The sequence below is a fragment of the Ranitomeya imitator genome, chromosome 3, assembly GCF_032444005.1.
Source record: "Ranitomeya imitator isolate aRanImi1 chromosome 3, aRanImi1.pri, whole genome shotgun sequence".
Lineage (NCBI taxonomy): Eukaryota > Metazoa > Chordata > Amphibia > Anura > Dendrobatidae > Ranitomeya > Ranitomeya imitator.
Window position 1 is genome coordinate 770024520 of NC_091284.1, and position 18729 is coordinate 770043248.

The 18729-nt window shown below is 44.6% G+C and overlaps 1 protein-coding gene across 1 annotated transcript; it reads left to right on the forward strand.

Annotated features, from left to right (window-relative positions):
* The first annotated feature begins 1365 nt into the window (after window positions 1-1365).
* AMER2 (APC membrane recruitment protein 2) lies at window positions 1366-3848 on the forward strand. The gene is made up of 2 exons (XM_069759062.1): window positions 1366-2270; window positions 2442-3848. The coding sequence occupies exons 1-2, from the start codon at window positions 1433-1435 to the stop codon at window positions 3299-3301; spliced, it is 1698 nt and encodes a 565-aa protein (XP_069615163.1). The 5' UTR covers window positions 1366-1432; the 3' UTR covers window positions 3302-3848.
* Window positions 3849-18729: the final 14881 nt, after the last annotated feature.

Consider the following 18729-nt stretch of genomic DNA (forward strand, 5'->3'; position numbering starts at 1 on the left):
GCATAACGCCGGAGTCCTGCTCTGACAGGCAGGGTCTCCAGCGTGTCTCTTCACTCACTCCTGCTGCAGACAGTTCATCCCTCCCCCATGCTCTGCATGCTTCCAGCCGATCCTCTTGCCATGTCCTTAGGGCACGCGCATGTGCGCTCCCGCCCTCTTAAAGGGTCAGCGTGTGCACTTGCTATTTCCTCCCCAGCCGATAGCTGTGGGACATTATGTATATGTTGCTTCCTCCCCACTGGGGAGGTGCCTGAGCAACCTTCCTGTTTGTCAGTCTAAGTTGTGTAAGGTTGCATACCAGTCCCATCTGCACTCTACTGCAGATCCTGCCTGCTGAACTCTACTGCAGACCCTGCCTGCTGCACTCTAAGAGTATGTGCACATGTAGAAGTGGTCCACTGCGGATTTTTCCACAACGGATTTGATAAATCCGCAGTGCAAAAACACTGCGTTTTTACTGCGGATTTATCGCGGATTTTGTGCGGTTTCCACTGCGGTTTTACACCTGCGGTTTTCTATTTGAAGCAGGTAGTTATTATTATCAATGCAGCATGGTCAACAAATTAAATTTTATTACAAAATTATATTCCCCCTCTGTTATTCCCTGCTGCAAAAATAAAGATTTATTCCATTGAAATCCAATACAATTGTGTAAAGTGCCCCGAAGCATTGTCTTCTGATGGATGTAAGTGCTCTGTTTACAGCCTCACTGCGCATGTCCTTACTAGATCCCTGTCACAACATCCAGAGCAGCACATTGCTGATAGACTGCAAACCATAACAAATGCACATCTAAAAAGGAACAATTTTCTGGGGTATTTATTTTTTAATAATAATAATATCTAATTTTTTTTTATTTTTTTTTTTATTATAATTTTTGTTTTTGTTTATATCTTAATTTTTTACATTTCAGATGTTTTTATTTTAAAGTTTATATGCAATTAATTATGCAAAATACTGTCCTTTTCGGTGATGAAATTTGCATTGCAGAAAACACGCACAGTGTATTGTGGTTTTCATGTTGCGGCTCAGAAAGGGTTAAGGCTGGACCCGCAGAACAACATCATCTCTCCTCATGCATTTACATTTTAATGTTTTTTTTTTTAATAAAATGGCGGCTGTTGGCTAAGCAGTCTGAGGCATCACCTCGCCAGCGTATACCTGGCATGAACTTACACCGTGGACGTGTTACATAAACCTTTTTTTTTTTATAAAGGGGGGAGCCTTGTATTTGGTTGCAGTTTGCAGATTGATTTAGAATGGATGACAGCGAACTGGCACCAGCCCATTACTGACGAAAGCTGCTTATCCCCCCCCTTGGTTGCTATAGAGATGAACAGGAGCAGCGGAGAAGCTGCCAGTGAGAAAATCAGCATCAGGCATCTGTGGGGGTCTGCAGGAGGAAGGAGGCAGGATCAGGGAGACGGCAAACATGGACTTGCATTGCGATTGTGCTGAGTCCCCAGCAGCTGAGCAGCCATCAGGAAAGATTAATAAGACCGCTTTCAAATTATTCGGGAAGAGGAAATCGGGCGGTGGTATGCCAACGATATTTGGTGTCAAAAACAAGGGAGATGGGAAGACCGCCAGCAAAATGGGCATGGTACGGAGCAAGACCCTGGATGGATTAGCTGATGCTGTACTGGAGAACAGCAAGAAAGACGAGCAGTGTCCATCAGAAGCTGCTGCTGTTGATACGACGAGCGCTGACACCAACAGCCAGGCAGCCACAATAAAGACAGATGTTTCGCCCAGCAGCCCCGTATCAAAATCACACAGTTTCTTTTCTTTGCTGAAAAAGAATGGGAAATTAGAGAATGGGAAAGGCGAGAATTCCGAACAGAGAGCTGGCAGCAGACAAAAGAAAGGACTCAAGGGCTTGTTTAACAGCATACGGTGGAATAGAAAGGACAAAAATAACAAGGACGATAAAGAAGGGGCCATAGAAAATCAACCCGGCCTTATTTTATCCGGTTCTCTGACGGCAAGCTTAGAATGCATCAAAGAGGAAATACAAAAACCTTTGTGTCAACCAGAAGTACCTGCAGAGACTCTCACGGTTGATTTACCAGGTGAGGAACAGAGTGAAGTCACCACCGTACATGAGGACACTCAATTGACCGCAACCGAAGAATCTCCCTGCACATCACAACAACCAATCCAACCCCAAGATGGGGAGGCTGAGGGTAGCCCGCAAATGGAGCACCATGACCTGCTACCGGAACCGGCTGTGGAGACCCTACAGGAAAAGAAGGATGAAAACATAACAGGTGAACTTCCAATAACCAGTATTTGCTTTGTTGAACCTGAGTGTGATAGTGGGCAAGAAATTGCAGTTCCCGACCCTTCTACTGTTGATCCACCCTCTGAACAATCTTTTGATCGTATATGTTTGATGTTGGCTGATGTTACATCACTGAAAAGCTTTGACTCTCTTACAGGATGTGGTGATATTATTGCCGACCAGGACGATGATGGAGGCAGCGGTATCGGCCCAAGGCTTATCCATGGGAATGGCAAGAAAGCCATTGCCAAAAAGACCCCAAATATTATTGCGTATCAGGGAGGTGGAGAGGAGATGGCAAGTCCTGATCAAGTAGATGACAATGACATTAAGGAATTTTTGGGGATGGTACCACCACAAGAGGAGGTGAGCAAAGAGGTGGGAAAAGTGAGTACTAGCAGACAATCATCAAGGGAGGAAAAACATACTGAGAGCCCGAGTGATATAACCGTGGCAAAACCATCGAAGCTGAAGCAACTTGCTACTAATTGTAATGAGAAAGGGGATGTGAAAAGCCGAGGGAAGGGGCAGAGAGACTCTGTTCGGAATAGTGATGAAGGTTACTGGGATTCCCCCACTCCAGGGCCAGAAGAAGAGTCTACTAAGAGTGCGGGGAAGAAATCCCTATCCAGAGACAGCTGCAGTGGAGATGCACTCTATGACCTATATACAGATTCGGAGGAAAACACAGCCAGAGCGCATGCGGAAGAGAAAAGACCCTGCCAGGCACACACCAAGCCGCTCTCGCCAGTAACCATCACATGCCCTGTCAAGGCAAATTACACAAAGGACTCAAAAATACCTATCAGCATTAAACACCTGCCAGTTCATTCCCCAAGCCAGCCAATGGATACTGGTAGTAGCACAACGCCATCAGCTGCACAGCATCATCCAGTAAAAAGTGAACTTCCCAGAACAAAAATTCCAGTCTCAAAAGTCCTTGTAAGACGGGTCAGTAATAAGGTCATCACAGGACCTTCATGTAAAACAGCATCGCATGAACCTGTCAGGAAATAATCGGACCTATTGCGGATAACCCAATTTGCTGTGAGCTGCTACCATCTTATGGACAAGCAGGCAACTGAGAGACCATCTAAAAAACTTACATACAATCCAGGTCAAGTTTTAATCACTATACAAGAAATAACATTTTCTCACTTTTCTTTTCTTTTTACGTTTGTACATTTGTGGGAAGCTACATGGCATTCATTTCGGATGTATTAACTCCGAAGAGTCTGTGAGGCTAAGGATGTGCATCAGAGGCATTTCGAAAAGTAATAGACTTTGGAAGATGATGAAGCACTTATAACATGTCTTTATTCATTCGGCTTAACCCTCGTGGATTTCATTTCATAGCTGGTTTCTTTTTAACAGTCAGGGATGCAAAGTTCAGCTTCATGGCAAGAGCTGAATCATTTTGCCAAAAATAATGATCATAAATGATGATGGTGTTTTTGTAAGAATGTGTACAATAAGGCCTTTAAGGCCTGGTGGCAGGATGATGCCACTGTCATAGGTACGGTAAGTGGTAACCATTATTGTCCCCTTGGGTGGTAAATTGCTTAAAAAAAACTTAAGGAAAATTGAAATCAAGGTAGACTTGGATCTATAGAATAACAAACCAATGATATCTAATATCTAGATTGAATTTCCACCTTATAGCCCACTAAACACATTAGATGACTTTCGGGCGTGCGATGCTTCGTCCAATCGTTCATCATGTAGCCATCTTGGCAAGATCTCGTATACACAGGAGCACTCAGACGATATCTACTGTGTTCTCTATGAGGGAGCCCCAACAGACATATCTGCAGACGGTTTATATCCAGGTGACAATACGATCAGCAGTCCGAAATCAGACTTTCCTGATCGATATTTTCCTTGACATAAATTGTCCAGGGTTCCCATACTTATTCAGTTGTCAGCCGACCCAAACAAAGGTTTGATCAACATTAGTCTAATGTGTATTTTGGACATTAAGACAACCAGTTCTTTGTTAAGACTTCACCACCCTTTGTATTGTATTGAACGATTGTGTTTGAGTTCACACCAGGTGATTTCGGAAGGGATAGCTTTTTCAGGAATCTTACCCTGAGTTCACTGAAGGGGCCTGGTAGCAGGGGTGCATTACTTGTTTAATCTGGTGTAACCTTTAGTAACCCATTCATTTTTGGCTCTCTTAATTTCTGTTCTAGTATGCGGGGGTGATGAGTACCGTGGTGCCCAGAGTAGACAACCCCTTTATGTGTTTCTCATGAAGCTTCTCCAAAGAGATTCTTGGGAATGATGCCAACATTGCTTTATAAAGGGGAAGTCTTGCCTGTGTCTACAAGCTCTCCACAGGTAGCAGCTTCCTGATGAGGAGATCAGACCATCATGTTTTCTTCAACCAGTGATAAACAATGTTTCGTGAGGGCCCCATATATTAGGGAGCTTCATAGATAAACTTTTCAATGATCAGCACAGGCAGTTCAAGACTAAAGGTGACCAAACACATATAAGCGAAGTCAGTCAAACACGCTGATTTTATTGGGACCAGATGACTGTCTTATGTGTATGGAGTACAGATGAGTGAAAAGATTCAAACTACCCTGGTCCACGTTCCAGTTCTGCTCTCTGTGGCACCCGGAACAGTGTTCACTTTTGCATTGGCAGTCCTCTATTGGGCGCCTTTTCCTTTCCTAGGCTTCCTTGAAGTAATGATATCAGGTAAAGCTTAGTCAATAGGCCAGTGTTCCCCAACTCCAGTCCTCAAGAGCCACCAACAGGTCATGTTTTGAGGATTTCATTAGTATTGCACAGGTGATTGAATGCTTCCTTGTCCAGGTGACAAAAACATGACCTGTTGGTGGCTCTTGAGGACCGGACTTGGAGAACACTGCAATAGGCCATGCCTCAAAATCAGGAGGTTCTTGGGGCCTAGTAAGATGTAGAAGCATCCAGGAGGCCAGTGGAGGACTGAACACTGCTCTAGTTCGGCTGCCACAGTGAACCAAACTGGAACGGAAAAGGGTAGTTCAACCTTTTTGCTTACCACTAATATTGAGGCTTACTGACTCTTCCCGACAGATTATATTGGGGTAAGAAGGATTGGGCATGTTGAATTTCAATGCCTGATACTTTTGTTACCCTGGGAGTTAAAGAGGACCTTTTACTTGATTTTTGGTGAGTACCTCGTTCAGTTGCTGCTACGCCAATGATTTTGGAGAAGTTTTTATTTTTCTGCTGTGCTCCTCCCTTCCAAAGTTATTCCCACTGGAAGTAAAGATGCAAATTTCCCCTTAAACCATCTGGGCGTATATCAAGCGTCTTCTCTCTAGGTGCAGCCGAGTTTTGATTGGCTACTGTGAGAGGAGGCAAAAGAAAACGCCTATATAAAATCTCTGTGATATACACCCACTTTTTTGAGGAGAAAATTTACGTTTCCGAGGAGCATAACTTTGGAACAGTGGGGTAAAGAAGAAAAAGGAAAACTGTTCCAGAATCAGTGGAGTGGCATCGGAATTGGATGAGTTACTAAAATAAAAAAAAATCCAGTGAAAGGTTCTCTTTAAACCAACCCCAGAGTTCTCTGGCAGAGGCATACTCCCCTCTCCCCATTGAAAACACATGCATACTCAACTGAAATGATTGTGTATGGGGGTAGTGGGTTCAGAAGGAATATCTGTCGGCCAAAACATTTAGCTGATGGATATTAAAGGTGTTAGTGCACCTTAAGGTCTCATTTAACTGCCTGTATTCCGGAGAGAGCACCTGGCTTGATCTATTGAACCAAAGTTGCAGCACCGTTGGGATTTCTGGTACTGCAAGTTTAGTTCAGTGGAATCCGGAGGCTTCTGGTTGTTATATCAGGATACAGACAACTAAACAAGGGTCAAGTATACCTCTGATGTAAATGCTTAAAGAAGTTGTTCTCTTTTACATTGATGGCCTATTCTTAGGATAGCCATCAATGTCTAATTGGCCTGGGTCCGACACCTGGCACCCCTGCCGATCAGCTGCTATCGGTGTCGGTGGCCGCCGGCCGGAAGTACTTACTTGCCAAGTTGCTCCGTCTACTTGTAGTGGCCACCGTAGAGTACAACACATCCACCACCTATTGATTTGATTTGCAGTACCAAGCTCCGGCCACAGGAGCAGGTCGGCAAGTAAGTACTTAAACCGCTGCCGACACCCATAACAACTAATTGGCGGGGGTGCCGGGTGTCAGACCCCCCCGCCAATCAGACATTGATAACCTATCCGAAGGATAGGCCATCAATATAAAAGTAATGGACAGCCTCTTGAATGGTATTGCTCAGGATATGAAAATATTTCCTGCTTTCTTCCAGAAATAGCGCCACTCCGATCCGTAGGTCGTTTCTGGTATTACATCTTAACTCCAATTAAGTGAATGTGGCTGAGCTTTAATACCAAACCCAGCCTGAGGATCGGTGTGGTGTTTTGTAAAGTATTATGAATTCTAGACCGCCCTTCATGTTAGTCTACGCCAGGTCCATAGACAAGCATAGCCATTCGCTGTAGATAGGCAGCACTGAGTATAAAGAGTTATATTGGATGCTCATCGCTTGTGTGGGGGAGACGCAGGCCAGCACTGTACAAAATATAAAACAGATTATTGTTTTTTATGCACTGTGTGAAATATAGAGCAGCCAATCCTTTCTACCTGTACAGCACTTGTATGGACCAAATTCCTTCTTTTCCTGTGTATGCTGTATATAGGTGTATATCTACGGGTGCGAGCACGTTACTGTGTACATATGCACAAAGGTGACTTTCCTTGGAGGCATCGCAAATCATACTTCCAAAAAAAAAAGGGTCCGGAAATATACACACAATTTAATATATGTTACTATTTTTATATTTTATATTCGTGTCTAATTGCCAAGTAGTGGACTAATGTCATCGCATATCAATAACAGATGGCTGTCATGGACTGAGGCTGTTGTAACATAGAATGGACTCTCCTGTACAGGCACCCGCATATAGTAGACAGGTGTTTCATTAAAGATTAATTTTTGTTAAAAACAGCATGATCTCTGTAATCACTGATTAAACTGGTTCTGTGACTGCATTAACAAAAGCAAGCATTGCACCATGTCATCCCCCTGCCTAACAAAAGAATCTGGATTTGTAAATCTCACTTATCGCCCCCTAGAGGCCATAAATGGAATTACCGGTGATAATGAGCGCACAAATCCATCCATCATAGGCACTTCTGTATTTCCGCAGACATTTGAACTCTACTATTTTTATTATATTCTCTAACACCATAGATTTTACTAGATTTTAGAATGGGACAATTCTTTGTTATTTGCAGAAGCGGACACTTGACACATTGGGAATGTTGTTTTTTTTGTCACTGTAATCCAAGCCCATTAAATGCGTTTCTGTCTGTCTGATGTAGTAAAAATGGTCCTAATACGGAGTTTTTTTTATTTGCATCTTACCCCTTATTTCATTTGCATTCTTATTTAACTTTACTCATTTTTTTCCGTCAGCATTACAGACGTGGTTTTGATTAACCCAATGTGTTGGCACAGTCTTAGGACTCATTCACACGTGCGATAGATGGATAGATTATTCAGACGCTGACTAAAGTTTGATCAGAGTGCGGTATGACTATTATCTGATTTTCTCATACGTGGAGAAATTAAGAAAAAACATGTCTCCATCTTCTCCGTTCTGACAGTCTGTGAAAATCCGACTGCGCTCAGATGTCATCAAAGTGCGTTCTTTTTTTATGAACCCATTGACTTGCAATGTCAATTTTGATTGGACCCACGGAACAAAATTGGACATGTCCATATTTTCCAGTCCGAGGAATAAAAATCGGACATGTGCACAACCCCAAAGAATATCATAGGTACGAGTAATTTCCATGAAAACTATGGATAGCGCTGGTACACGAGAACAGGACGTATGAATGAGGGCTTACTGGGATACCGTAATGAAATACAGCATCTATTTTCTTTCATTTTTGCACAGTTGAATTTGTGAGATCAAAAAAAATAACATCTTTGATTTTGTGTCAATTCATCACCCATTTTAATGAATTTGGTAAAAAAAAATCTATATTTGTTGCCTACACATTGATATATAATGATGTAGTAGAGGTCACTTTGCTATTTGCCTTTTCTTTGTGTTCTGACCTAGTTAAGATAGTTGAGGAAATATCTATGCAGCGCATTGAAAGATCACAGACAGTACAAAATAAAATTGCAGGCTCTGATACATCTATTAAACTTTGCTACATCTCACAATCTCAGCCCTGCTACATCTTGTAAACTCAGCTCTGCTACATCTCGCAATCTCAACTCTGCTACGTCTCACAAACTCAGCCCTGCTACATCTCAGAAACTAAGCTCTGCTACATCTCGGAAACTCAGCCCTGCTACATCTCAGAAACTAAGCTCTGCTACATCTCAGAAACTCAGCCCTGCTACATCTTGCAATCTCAGCTCTACTACATCTTGCAATCTCAGCTCTGCTACATCTTGCAATCTCAGCTCTGCTACATCTTGCAATCTCAGCTCTACTACATCTTGCAATCTCAGCTCGACTACATCTTGCAATCTCAGCTCGGCTACATCTTGCAATCTCAGCTCTGCTACATCTTGCAATCTCAGCTCTGCTACATCTTGCAATCTCAGCTCTGCTACATCTTGCAATCTCAGCGCTGCTACATCTTGCAAACTCAGCTCTGCGACATCTTGCAAACTCAGCTCTGCGACATCTTGCAAACTCAGCTCTGCTACATCTTGCAATCTCAGCTCTGCTACATCTTGCAATCTCAGCTCTCTACATCTTGCAAACTCATCTCTGCTACATCTTGCAAACTCAGCTCTGCTACATCTTGCAATCTCAGCTCTGCTACATCTTGCAAACTTAGCTCTGCTACATCTTGCAATCTCAGCTCTGCTACATCTTGCAAACTCAGCTCTGCTACATCTTGCAATCTCAGCTCTGCTACATCTTGCAAACTCAGCTCTGCTACATCTTGCAAACTCAGCTCTGCTACATCTTGCAAACTCAGCTCTGCTACATCTTGCAATCTCAGCTCTGCTACATCTTGCAAACAGCTCTGCTACATCTTGCAATCTCAGCTCTGCTACATCTTGCAAACTCAGCTCTGCTACATCTTGCAATCTCAGCTCTGCTACATATTGCAAACTCAGCTCTGCTACATCTTGCAATCTCAGCTCTGCTACATCTTGCAATCTCAGCACTGCTACATCTTTCAATCTCAGCTCTGCTACATCTTGCAATATCAGCTCTCTACATCTTGCAATCTCAGCACTGCTACATCTTGCAAACTCAGATCTGCTACATCTCGCAAAGTCAGGTCTGCTACATCTCGCAATCTCAGGTCTGCTACATCTTGCAATCTCAGCACTGCTACATCTTGCAATTCAGCACTGCTACATCTTGCAATCTCAGCTCTCTACATCTTGCAATCTCAGCACTGCTACATCTTGCAAACTCAGCTCTGCTACATCTCGCAAAGTCAGGTCTGCTACATCTCGCAATCTCAGGTCTGCTACATCTTGCAATCTCAGCTCTGCTACATCTTGCAATTCAGCACTGCTACATCTTGCAATCTCAGCTCTGCTACATCTTGCAATCTCAGGTCTGCTACATCTTGCAAACTCAGCTCTGCTACAACTGTACACATTTTTTTCCAACTTCACTAGTAATAGGAATCCCTATTTGTTGTTTCATTTCTCACACCAGTGGCAGTACAAATTCCTCCCTGCTGCACTGACACATGCAGCTCTGCTATACTGACACATGCAGCTGTGCTATACTGACACATGCAGCTCTGCTATACTGACACATGCAGCTCTGCTATACTGACACATGCAGCTCTGCTATATCTGACACATGCAGCTCTGCTATACTGACACATGCAGCTCTGCTATACTGACACATGCAGCTCTGCTATACTGACACATGCAGCTCTGCTATATCTGACACATGCAGCTCTGCTATACTGACACATGCAGCTCTGCTATACTGACACATGCAGCTCTGCTATACTGACACATGCAGCTCTGCTATACTGACACATGCAGCTCTGCTATACTGACACATGCAGCTCTGCTATATCTGACACATGCAGCTCTGCTATACTGACACATGCAGCTCTGCTATATCTGACACATGCAGCTCTGCTATACTGACACATGCAGCTCTGCTATACTGACACATGCAGCTCTGCTATATCTGACACATGCAGCTCTGCTATATCTGACACATGCAGCTCTGCTATACTGACACATGCAGCTCTGCTATACTGACACATGCAGCTCTGCTATACTGACACATGCAGCTCTGCTATACTGACACATGCAGCTCTGCTATACTGACACATGCAGCTCTGCTATACTGACACATGCAGCTCTGCTATATCTGACACATGCAGCTCTGCTATACTGACACATGCAGCTCTGCTATATCTGACACATGCAGCTCTGCTATACTGACACATGCAGCTCTGCTATACTGACACATGCAGCTCTGCTATACTGACACATGCAGCTCTGCTATACTGACACATGCAGCTCTGCTATACTGACACATGCAGCTCTGCTATACTGACACATGCAGCTCTGCTATACTGACACATGCAGCTCTGCTATATCTGACACATGCAGCTCTGCTATACTGACACATGCAGCTCTGCTATACTGACACATGCAGCTCTGCTATACTGACACATGCAGCTCTGCTATACTGACACATGCAGCTCTGCTATACTGACACATGCAGCTCTGCTATATCTGACACATGCAGCTCTGCTATACTGACACATGCAGCTCTGCTATATCTGACACATGCAGCTCTGCTATACTGACACATGCAGCTCTGCTATACTGACACATGCAGCTCTGCTATATCTGACACATGCAGCTCTGCTATATCTGACACATGCAGCTCTGCTATACTGACACATGCAGCTCTGCTATACTGACACATGCAGCTCTGCTATACTGACACATGCAGCTCTGCTATACTGACACATGCAGCTCTGCTATACTGACACATGCAGCTCTGCTATACTGACACATGCAGCTCTGCTATATCTGACACATGCAGCTCTGCTATACTGACACATGCAGCTCTGCTATATCTGACACATGCAGCTCTGCTATACTGACACATGCAGCTCTGCTATACTGACACATGCAGCTCTGCTATACTGACACATGCAGCTCTGCTATACTGACACATGCAGCTCTGCTATACTGACACATGCAGCTCTGCTATATCTGACACATGCAGCTCTGCTGCACTGACAAATGCAGCTCTGCTATATCTGCTACATCTACACATGTGCTTAATTAATATAATTGTTATTTACATTTTTGCTGTATCTGAACCCAGTGGCCCGTGCTATGGGTATGTCCGCGGGCGGGAGATATTATGCCCCCATTACGGCACAGTCCCTTTCATTGTTCTCCCCGGATCAAGCATTTAGTGATTGGAAACATCGTCTCTGTTGTTTTAATCCTCAGTCTGTCCATGGATTAACATGGTTATCCGCACATTAACAGACTTATCAGCATTTAATGACAGATCAGTCTGTGCTCGGTTTACAATGACATAAAAATCATTCTCAATGTGTTGAGTCTCTGGTTCGGCAAATAACGATATTGGGGTAAAATACGTCAGTGCGTGATTGGATTTGTCACCTCCTGCTACACACAGGACGGAAGGAGACCGCCTATATCATCAATATCAGGATGCAGATTTATCAATACTGTCTAAAAGAAGAATTGACTTTGTTGTTTATAGCAACCAATCACAGCACGGCTCTCATTTTATCAGACCAGTGTGAGAAATGAAAGCTTAGCTCTGATTGGTTGCTATGGACAAACAATAGTGAGTCAAAGGTCCCCATTTATCAAAGGCCTTTGCACAAGTTGAGTATTTGATGAGATTTTTACCTCAGTATTTATAAGCCAAAATCAGGAGTGGAAAAGAAGAAAAGTAGAATAGAAACACCCACTCCTGGTTTTGGCTTACAATTACTGAGGTAAAAAAACTCACCAAATACTGTGTGCATGTGGCCTAACACTAACAGTAAGGCCGCAGTAACCAATCAGAGTTCAGCTTTCACTTCTAAACTGCCCTGGAAAAAAATAAAAGCTCATCTCTGATTGGTTACTGTGGTAAACAAGCCTGGATTTTTCAATTTACGCAAAACCATGCATATAAGTTCAAGTCCTGCCCCTCTTCCATCAAGGGTGGCAGCCCACCATTCTCGTCTAAAAACTCGCCTAAACTGCACAGGGCCGAGTATAAAATCACATGGTGCCACCCAACTTGGTTTGGGGTTTCCATAAATCTTTCCCCTTTTTTGAGTTTTGGGACTTTTGCAGCTTTGAATATGAAGGGAAAATACAGAATCTACAGATGAGCGAATGATGGGAATTGAATATTGAATGTTCCTTATTATGCGTTGATGTGTCACCTCTCCCCGGTCCTCCCCTATCTCGTAACGCTGCCCTGCTCTGGTCCAATCCTCAGTCTGACCATCATGGCGCTGCCCAGACTCAAGGCACCGAAGATGCCAATAGGCAGAGACAGGCTGAACACTGGACCGGAGTGGGGCTGTGCGACTGGACACGTGAAGACCACTTAGAATTGAGTATCATGGCGGCTGCTTGACATTTTTTGTTGGATTTGCATAAAGCACTTAGCAAATAGTCAGATTCTAGCAAATCAGATTTTTTTTTACAAAATGCAAAGTGAATTTAATTTGCATTGAATTGATTTGCTCATCTGTAAAAGATTTACATGGTGGTCATTCAAATTAGCCAGGGCCTGAATCCACCGGAACCATGAAATCTGTTTGTTTTCTGCAGTTCTATGGTCTGACCAGGAGTCTGTGCATACGATGTCTTTAGGTGCTGGTGTAGCTGCCAATACTTCAGGAAAGCGCCAGTGATGTTTTTCCTGAATTGTCTTCTTTGCTGTCTCTACAATCATTTCTCAAGTGGTGAGCCAGATGAATACAAATTCTATCTATAAACAGTCTATTCAGTAGGACTATCAGCTGTGTATCCACCAGACTTCTGCTCAACACAACTGATGGTCCCAACCCCATTTATAAGGCAAGAAATCCCACTTATTAACCCTGACAGGGCACACCTGTGAAGTGAAAACCATTCCCGGTGACTACCTCTTGAAGCTCATCAAGAGAATGCCAAGAGTGTGCAAAGCAGTCATCAAAGCAAAAGGTGGCTACTTTGAAGAACCTAGAATATAATTTCAGTTGTTTCACACTTTTTTGTTAAGTATATAATTCCACATGTGTTAATTTATAGTTTTGATGCCTTCAGTGTGAATGCACAATTTTCATAGCCATGAAAATACAGAAAAATCATTAAATGAGGTGTGTCCAAACTTTTGGTCTGTACTGTGCCTGCAGGACAGAGAATAATATAGAATTACAGGTGAGATGCTCTGCAGGACACAGAATAGTATAGATTTATAGCCTAAATGCTCAGCAGGACAGGGGGATAGTATGCAGGTATAGGTGAGATGCTCTGCCGGGCAGGAGAATAATATGCCAGTCAATGCAGTAAATATGCATGAGGCTTAATGGGCGGGAGACTGGTAAGCCCGATCTACCTTTTCTAGCATTTAAATGTCTATTCTATTCAATCTATCTATCCTATCTGTCTTCCCTTTTCGAACTTTATACAGCATGGGAAAGACCATGTAAAAACGCATTGCACACCGACACCACACAGATGTCACACTGCTGTTAGCTGAGAAAAAAAATGCAAAATCACATCACTATCATGCATCAAAATCGCTCCGATAACGCATACCCTAGTGTGCCTCTGGAGCGCCCCCAGACACAGGGCCACGAGTTCTCGGTACCAGGCCTTTCTGGTTCGGTTCTGAGGCTGTCACGGTGGCTAGACCCGGTCCGCGACCCTGCTAAGGGGCGTCCAATAAAGGTGGTACAGTCTATCAGGGATTCGTGACGCCACCTGTGGTGTTCGGTCAGGGTGACCGACGCTGCTGTGGGGCCCACTGGGGTGATGGAATGGCAGCTGGATGGTATACCTTCCCACAGGTGAAGTATGTCCCCAGGGCTTCCCAGAAAGGTAGATGGTGATGGTGTGAGGTGCAGTCAATAACGAGGACACAAGGTTGCAGTCTCTTTACCTCTTTACTGAAGACTTCAGGATCCGCAATCCAGAGCACGCTTAACAGGGCTATCTGAGACCGGCCAGTCCGATAGGCACTTCCAGAGTTTCCTTTGCAGGTGGAAATCAGTGCCTACCACTAGCGCCTGTGTGTTGTAGTGCTACCCTCCTGAGCATTTGGAATAGTCCTCACAACTTCTGTTCTCGTTCGTTCGTACTTTCTAGTTCTCTTTATTTCTTTCTCTTTCATTCAAGATGTTACTAGTTTCTCGTCCCCCAGGTATGTTATGGCTAGGACGCACCCGTATGACGGGAAGGCTCGGAGCTCTTCCGGGACCCTAGAGACGCCCCTCTCCACGCGTTGCCCCCTATGTCTTCGTAGGAAATTTAAGGTAGACAGCCAACCTATAATTAACTGTCCAGCGGAGTTCGAAGTAAGGCCTAGAGTCAGTTACTCCCGCGGTGTTCCGGCCACCGGCTACGCGCCTCAGTAGGATGTTGCCTCGGTCTCACGGCACAACTCCTACTGGCTCTCCTTTGTGCTTGATCTCGTTTCTCACTGTTCCACAATATCCTTCCTTTCGTGTCACTTTCTTAGGATACCGCCGCAGGCGTGCAGGCGCGGTTTTGTAACGTTCTGCTCTGTTTGCTAGGCACCTGCCAGGTTCCCACGCCTGACAGGGACCCCCCTGTGTCTTCTCCCTGCAACACCCCCTGCCACGGGATGTTGCCTGAATCCAACCCAGTCAGCTTCTGACTAACTTCCTATCCAACCCCTAGTTTTACCAGTGTGAGGAGTGGCCCAATAAATAAAGCCTTTTTCTCCCCCTAGTGGCCGGAGTGTGAAGTGTAATGTGTGCTGGTGATACCTGGTCAGTAAAATTCCTTCAGTGCCATCAGACGTACCATCACTCCCCTTAGCGGCAGAGTGTCATAATGCAATGACCAGATCTCTGGGGCGCTGCACCTCTATCCTATAGGTGAGATGCTCTGCAGCACAGAAGAATGTCGGGGAAAATTGCCCACACAAAAAATTATCCACAAGTTTATTAAGAACAGTTTATTAAGGAGGTCTAATAACAACAATCATTGTGCAGCGCCCCCACGTCAGAGCAATGGGGTACTCGGTACCGGGTCCTTAGGTTCGGGGGATGTCACGGTGGCCCGACCTGGCCCATGGCCCTTTGAGGGGTGCCCAAATAAAAGGGAGAGAGTTTATAGTAATTATAGTGTTTGTGACGCCACCTGTGGTATTCGGTCAGGGCGACCGACGCTGCTTGGGGTCTGCTGGGGTGATGTTATGGCAGCTAGATGGTATACCTTCTGACAGGTGAAGTGTTTCCCCAGGGCTTCCCAGAGGTGTAGATGGTGGATGATGTAAGGCGCAGTGAATAACGAGGACACAAGGTTGCAGTCTCTTTAGCTTTACTGAAGGCTTCAGCATCCACAGTCCAGGGTAGGGATGACAGGGCAGGCAGAGTCCAGCCGGTCTGAAGGCAAATCCAGAGTCCCCTTATCCAGGTGGAATTCAATAGTCTTCCTCTAGCGCTGGGCGTTGTAGTACCTCCCTGCTGAGCAACTCGGTAAGGTCCTCACAACTATTGTAGATGTTAAGTCTCTTCCTCTATGTCCCCCTGACGGATAGGACAAACTCAAATGACTGATGGCCTGAGGCTTTTTATAGGGACCCTAGAGATGCTCCGGCCCTCACAAGTTGCCACCGTGCCTCCTGGGTATATGGTCGGGCAGCCAACGTGGAATCAACTGTCCTGCCAGTCTCTGAAGTAAAGCATAGAGTTCCTTACTCCCTCGGTGTTCTGGCTACCAGTACTGCGCTTCAGAAGGAGGCAGCCTGCTTCTAGCTGGTCCCCCTCTGATATTCCTCTCCTTTTGCTATGACTTCATTTCTCACTCACTGCAACACAATTCCTTTCAATGTCTCTTTCTTGGGATGCTGCCGCACGTGGGGCAGGCGCAGCTCCGTGTACCCTCGTCTTCCGCAGGCCGCAGTCTGGAGCTGGCTGGAACCCATTCCAACCAGCCTCTGCCAAACTCAGTCGGGACTGACTAACTATCTAACCAACCCATCAGTTTTACCTAAGTGTGAGGAGTGCCCTAATAGATAGAAGCTTAGCTCCCCCTGGCGGACTGGAGTGTGAAGTGTGTTTTGTGGTTGTGATACCTGCACAGAAGATCTCCTTCATTGCCTTCAGATGTAACATCACTCCCCCTGGTGTAAGAATAACATCACTGCAACGACCAGGACTCTGAGGTGCTGCAATTGCATGCCTACAAATTAGCTATTCTCCTTAAGTATGACATGCATCGTGGTGCAGAGACCTGTCGGGTCCCTGCACTGTGATACATGCTGACGGCGCAGTGGCTGTGAGCTGACGTCGGAGGTGCAGCCACAGGGAGCGGCACATGACAATGGCACACACTCCGATGTCAGCTGCCGGCTGTGCGGTGGCTACAAAAGACACTGAGTGACATGGGAGCAGAGGAAAGGTGGGTAGAATTATTTTGTTTTTAATTATGCATTAGGGGCAGAACGGGGACACATACACTAGGATTGGGGACCATGTAAACCAAGATGGGGACCGTATATACCAGGAAAGGGGCATATATATTCCAGGATGGAGACCATATGGACCATAAAGACCAGTATGGGGACCATATATACCAGCACTGGGACATGTATACCAGGATGCGGACATAGTCACCAGGATGATGGGCATATATACCAGGATGGAGGACATTACTACATAATGAAGGGGGAGGGGAGCAGTTCATAAGTCTTTATAGAATTTAGAACGCTACAAGGGCCCATACATCTGACCAACGTATGTGTGTCCGGGGGAAGGGGGGGAGCAGGTCCAAATTTCACACTGGGGCCCATCAGACTCCAATTACACACTGCAAAACCATATCATACATTCTCAGCAAGAACATAAGGTGGTACAAGTGACAGTATCTCACTTTTGTGCTGTGCCTTCAGGGCTTCCAGGACCAACTATCTCTGCCAGTAGCACCCTGCTTTTGGTGGGCTTTAGATGTGACCTGCAGTCCCATGTAACTCCACAGATAATACAGTGATTCTTTTGTGGGTACTGATAGCAGTGATGGCTCCTCTGGATCACACTGCTGCTGTTTCTGCATGTGCTGCTGTTTTGGGCTGGTGGGAGGAGTAAGGCAGAATCAGTGAGAGATGAGAGCAGACTAGATCTATCTATTGCTGATAATGGCAGACCGCTACAAAACACAGATCTTCAGCATTTTTACAGTTTTGCACTAGGTCAGCTGTAAATCCCAAGATGATCACACATCATGTGAACATCCTCACCTCAAATATCATAGATCTGAAACTTTGTGATGCTGCAACTGGCAATTTTCCATGTGGGCAATTTTCCTTGTGGGCAATTTTCTTGTGGGCAATTTTCTTGTGGGGATTTTTCAGGGAACTGATCTGAGCACCACCTCTATGTAGCAGAGGCGATCGCGCTATGGCAGGTTCAAGCCTATGGAGGCTATTGAAGCATGGCAAAAGTAAAAAAAAAAAAAAAGTGTTTAAAAATATATAAAAAATAAAAAAACATAAAAGTTAAAATCACCCCCATTTCTCCCCAATCAAAATAAAACAATAAAAAAACAAACAAACACATATTTGGTATCACGGTGTTCAGAATCGCCTGATCAATAAAAAAGAATTAAAATTATCGCTAAACGGCGTAGCGGTAAAAAAAAAAATCAAAATGCCAGAATTCCGTTTTTTGGTCGCCGCGACATTGCATTAAAATGCAATAACAGGCAATTAAAAGAAAATATCTGCACAAAAGTGGAATCATTAAAAACGTCAGCTCGTCCCGCAAAAAATAAGTCCTCACACGGCCATATTGATGGAAAAATAAAAAAGTTATGGTTCTGGAAAGAAAGGGAGTGAAAAACGAAAACGAAAAATTGAAAAAAGCTCTGGTCACGAAGGGGTTAAAAACCTCACGTGATACAGACTTTTAGAGCACATATTTGTGTTCAGCATATCAAAATCTATAAGATACAATAACATTTTCTCAGGGGACAAGAACTTCCCTGAAATTGGTTGCAGTGTTATCATGTGCAGTTATTGTGTGCATGGAGGGTGTGGAGATAAATTTGAGGGAGCAGGTTCTGAATAATGTTTAGAAGGATGGAGCAGGGAAGAATTCGGTTACTGAGTCCAGGTAATAGGTTTGTTTAATGAGATGGGTTTTTAAAGCACACTTAAAAATGTGGAGGCTAGGT

Coding starts and splice junctions, on each gene's coding strand:
- AMER2 (XM_069759062.1), top strand. CDS start 1,433: ATGGACTTGCATTGCGATTGTGCTGAGTCCCCAGCAGCTGAGCAGCCA. Junction 2,271..2,441: donor GAAGGATGAAAACATAACAG/GTGAACTTCCAA, acceptor ACTCTCTTACAG/GATGTGGTGATATTATTGCC.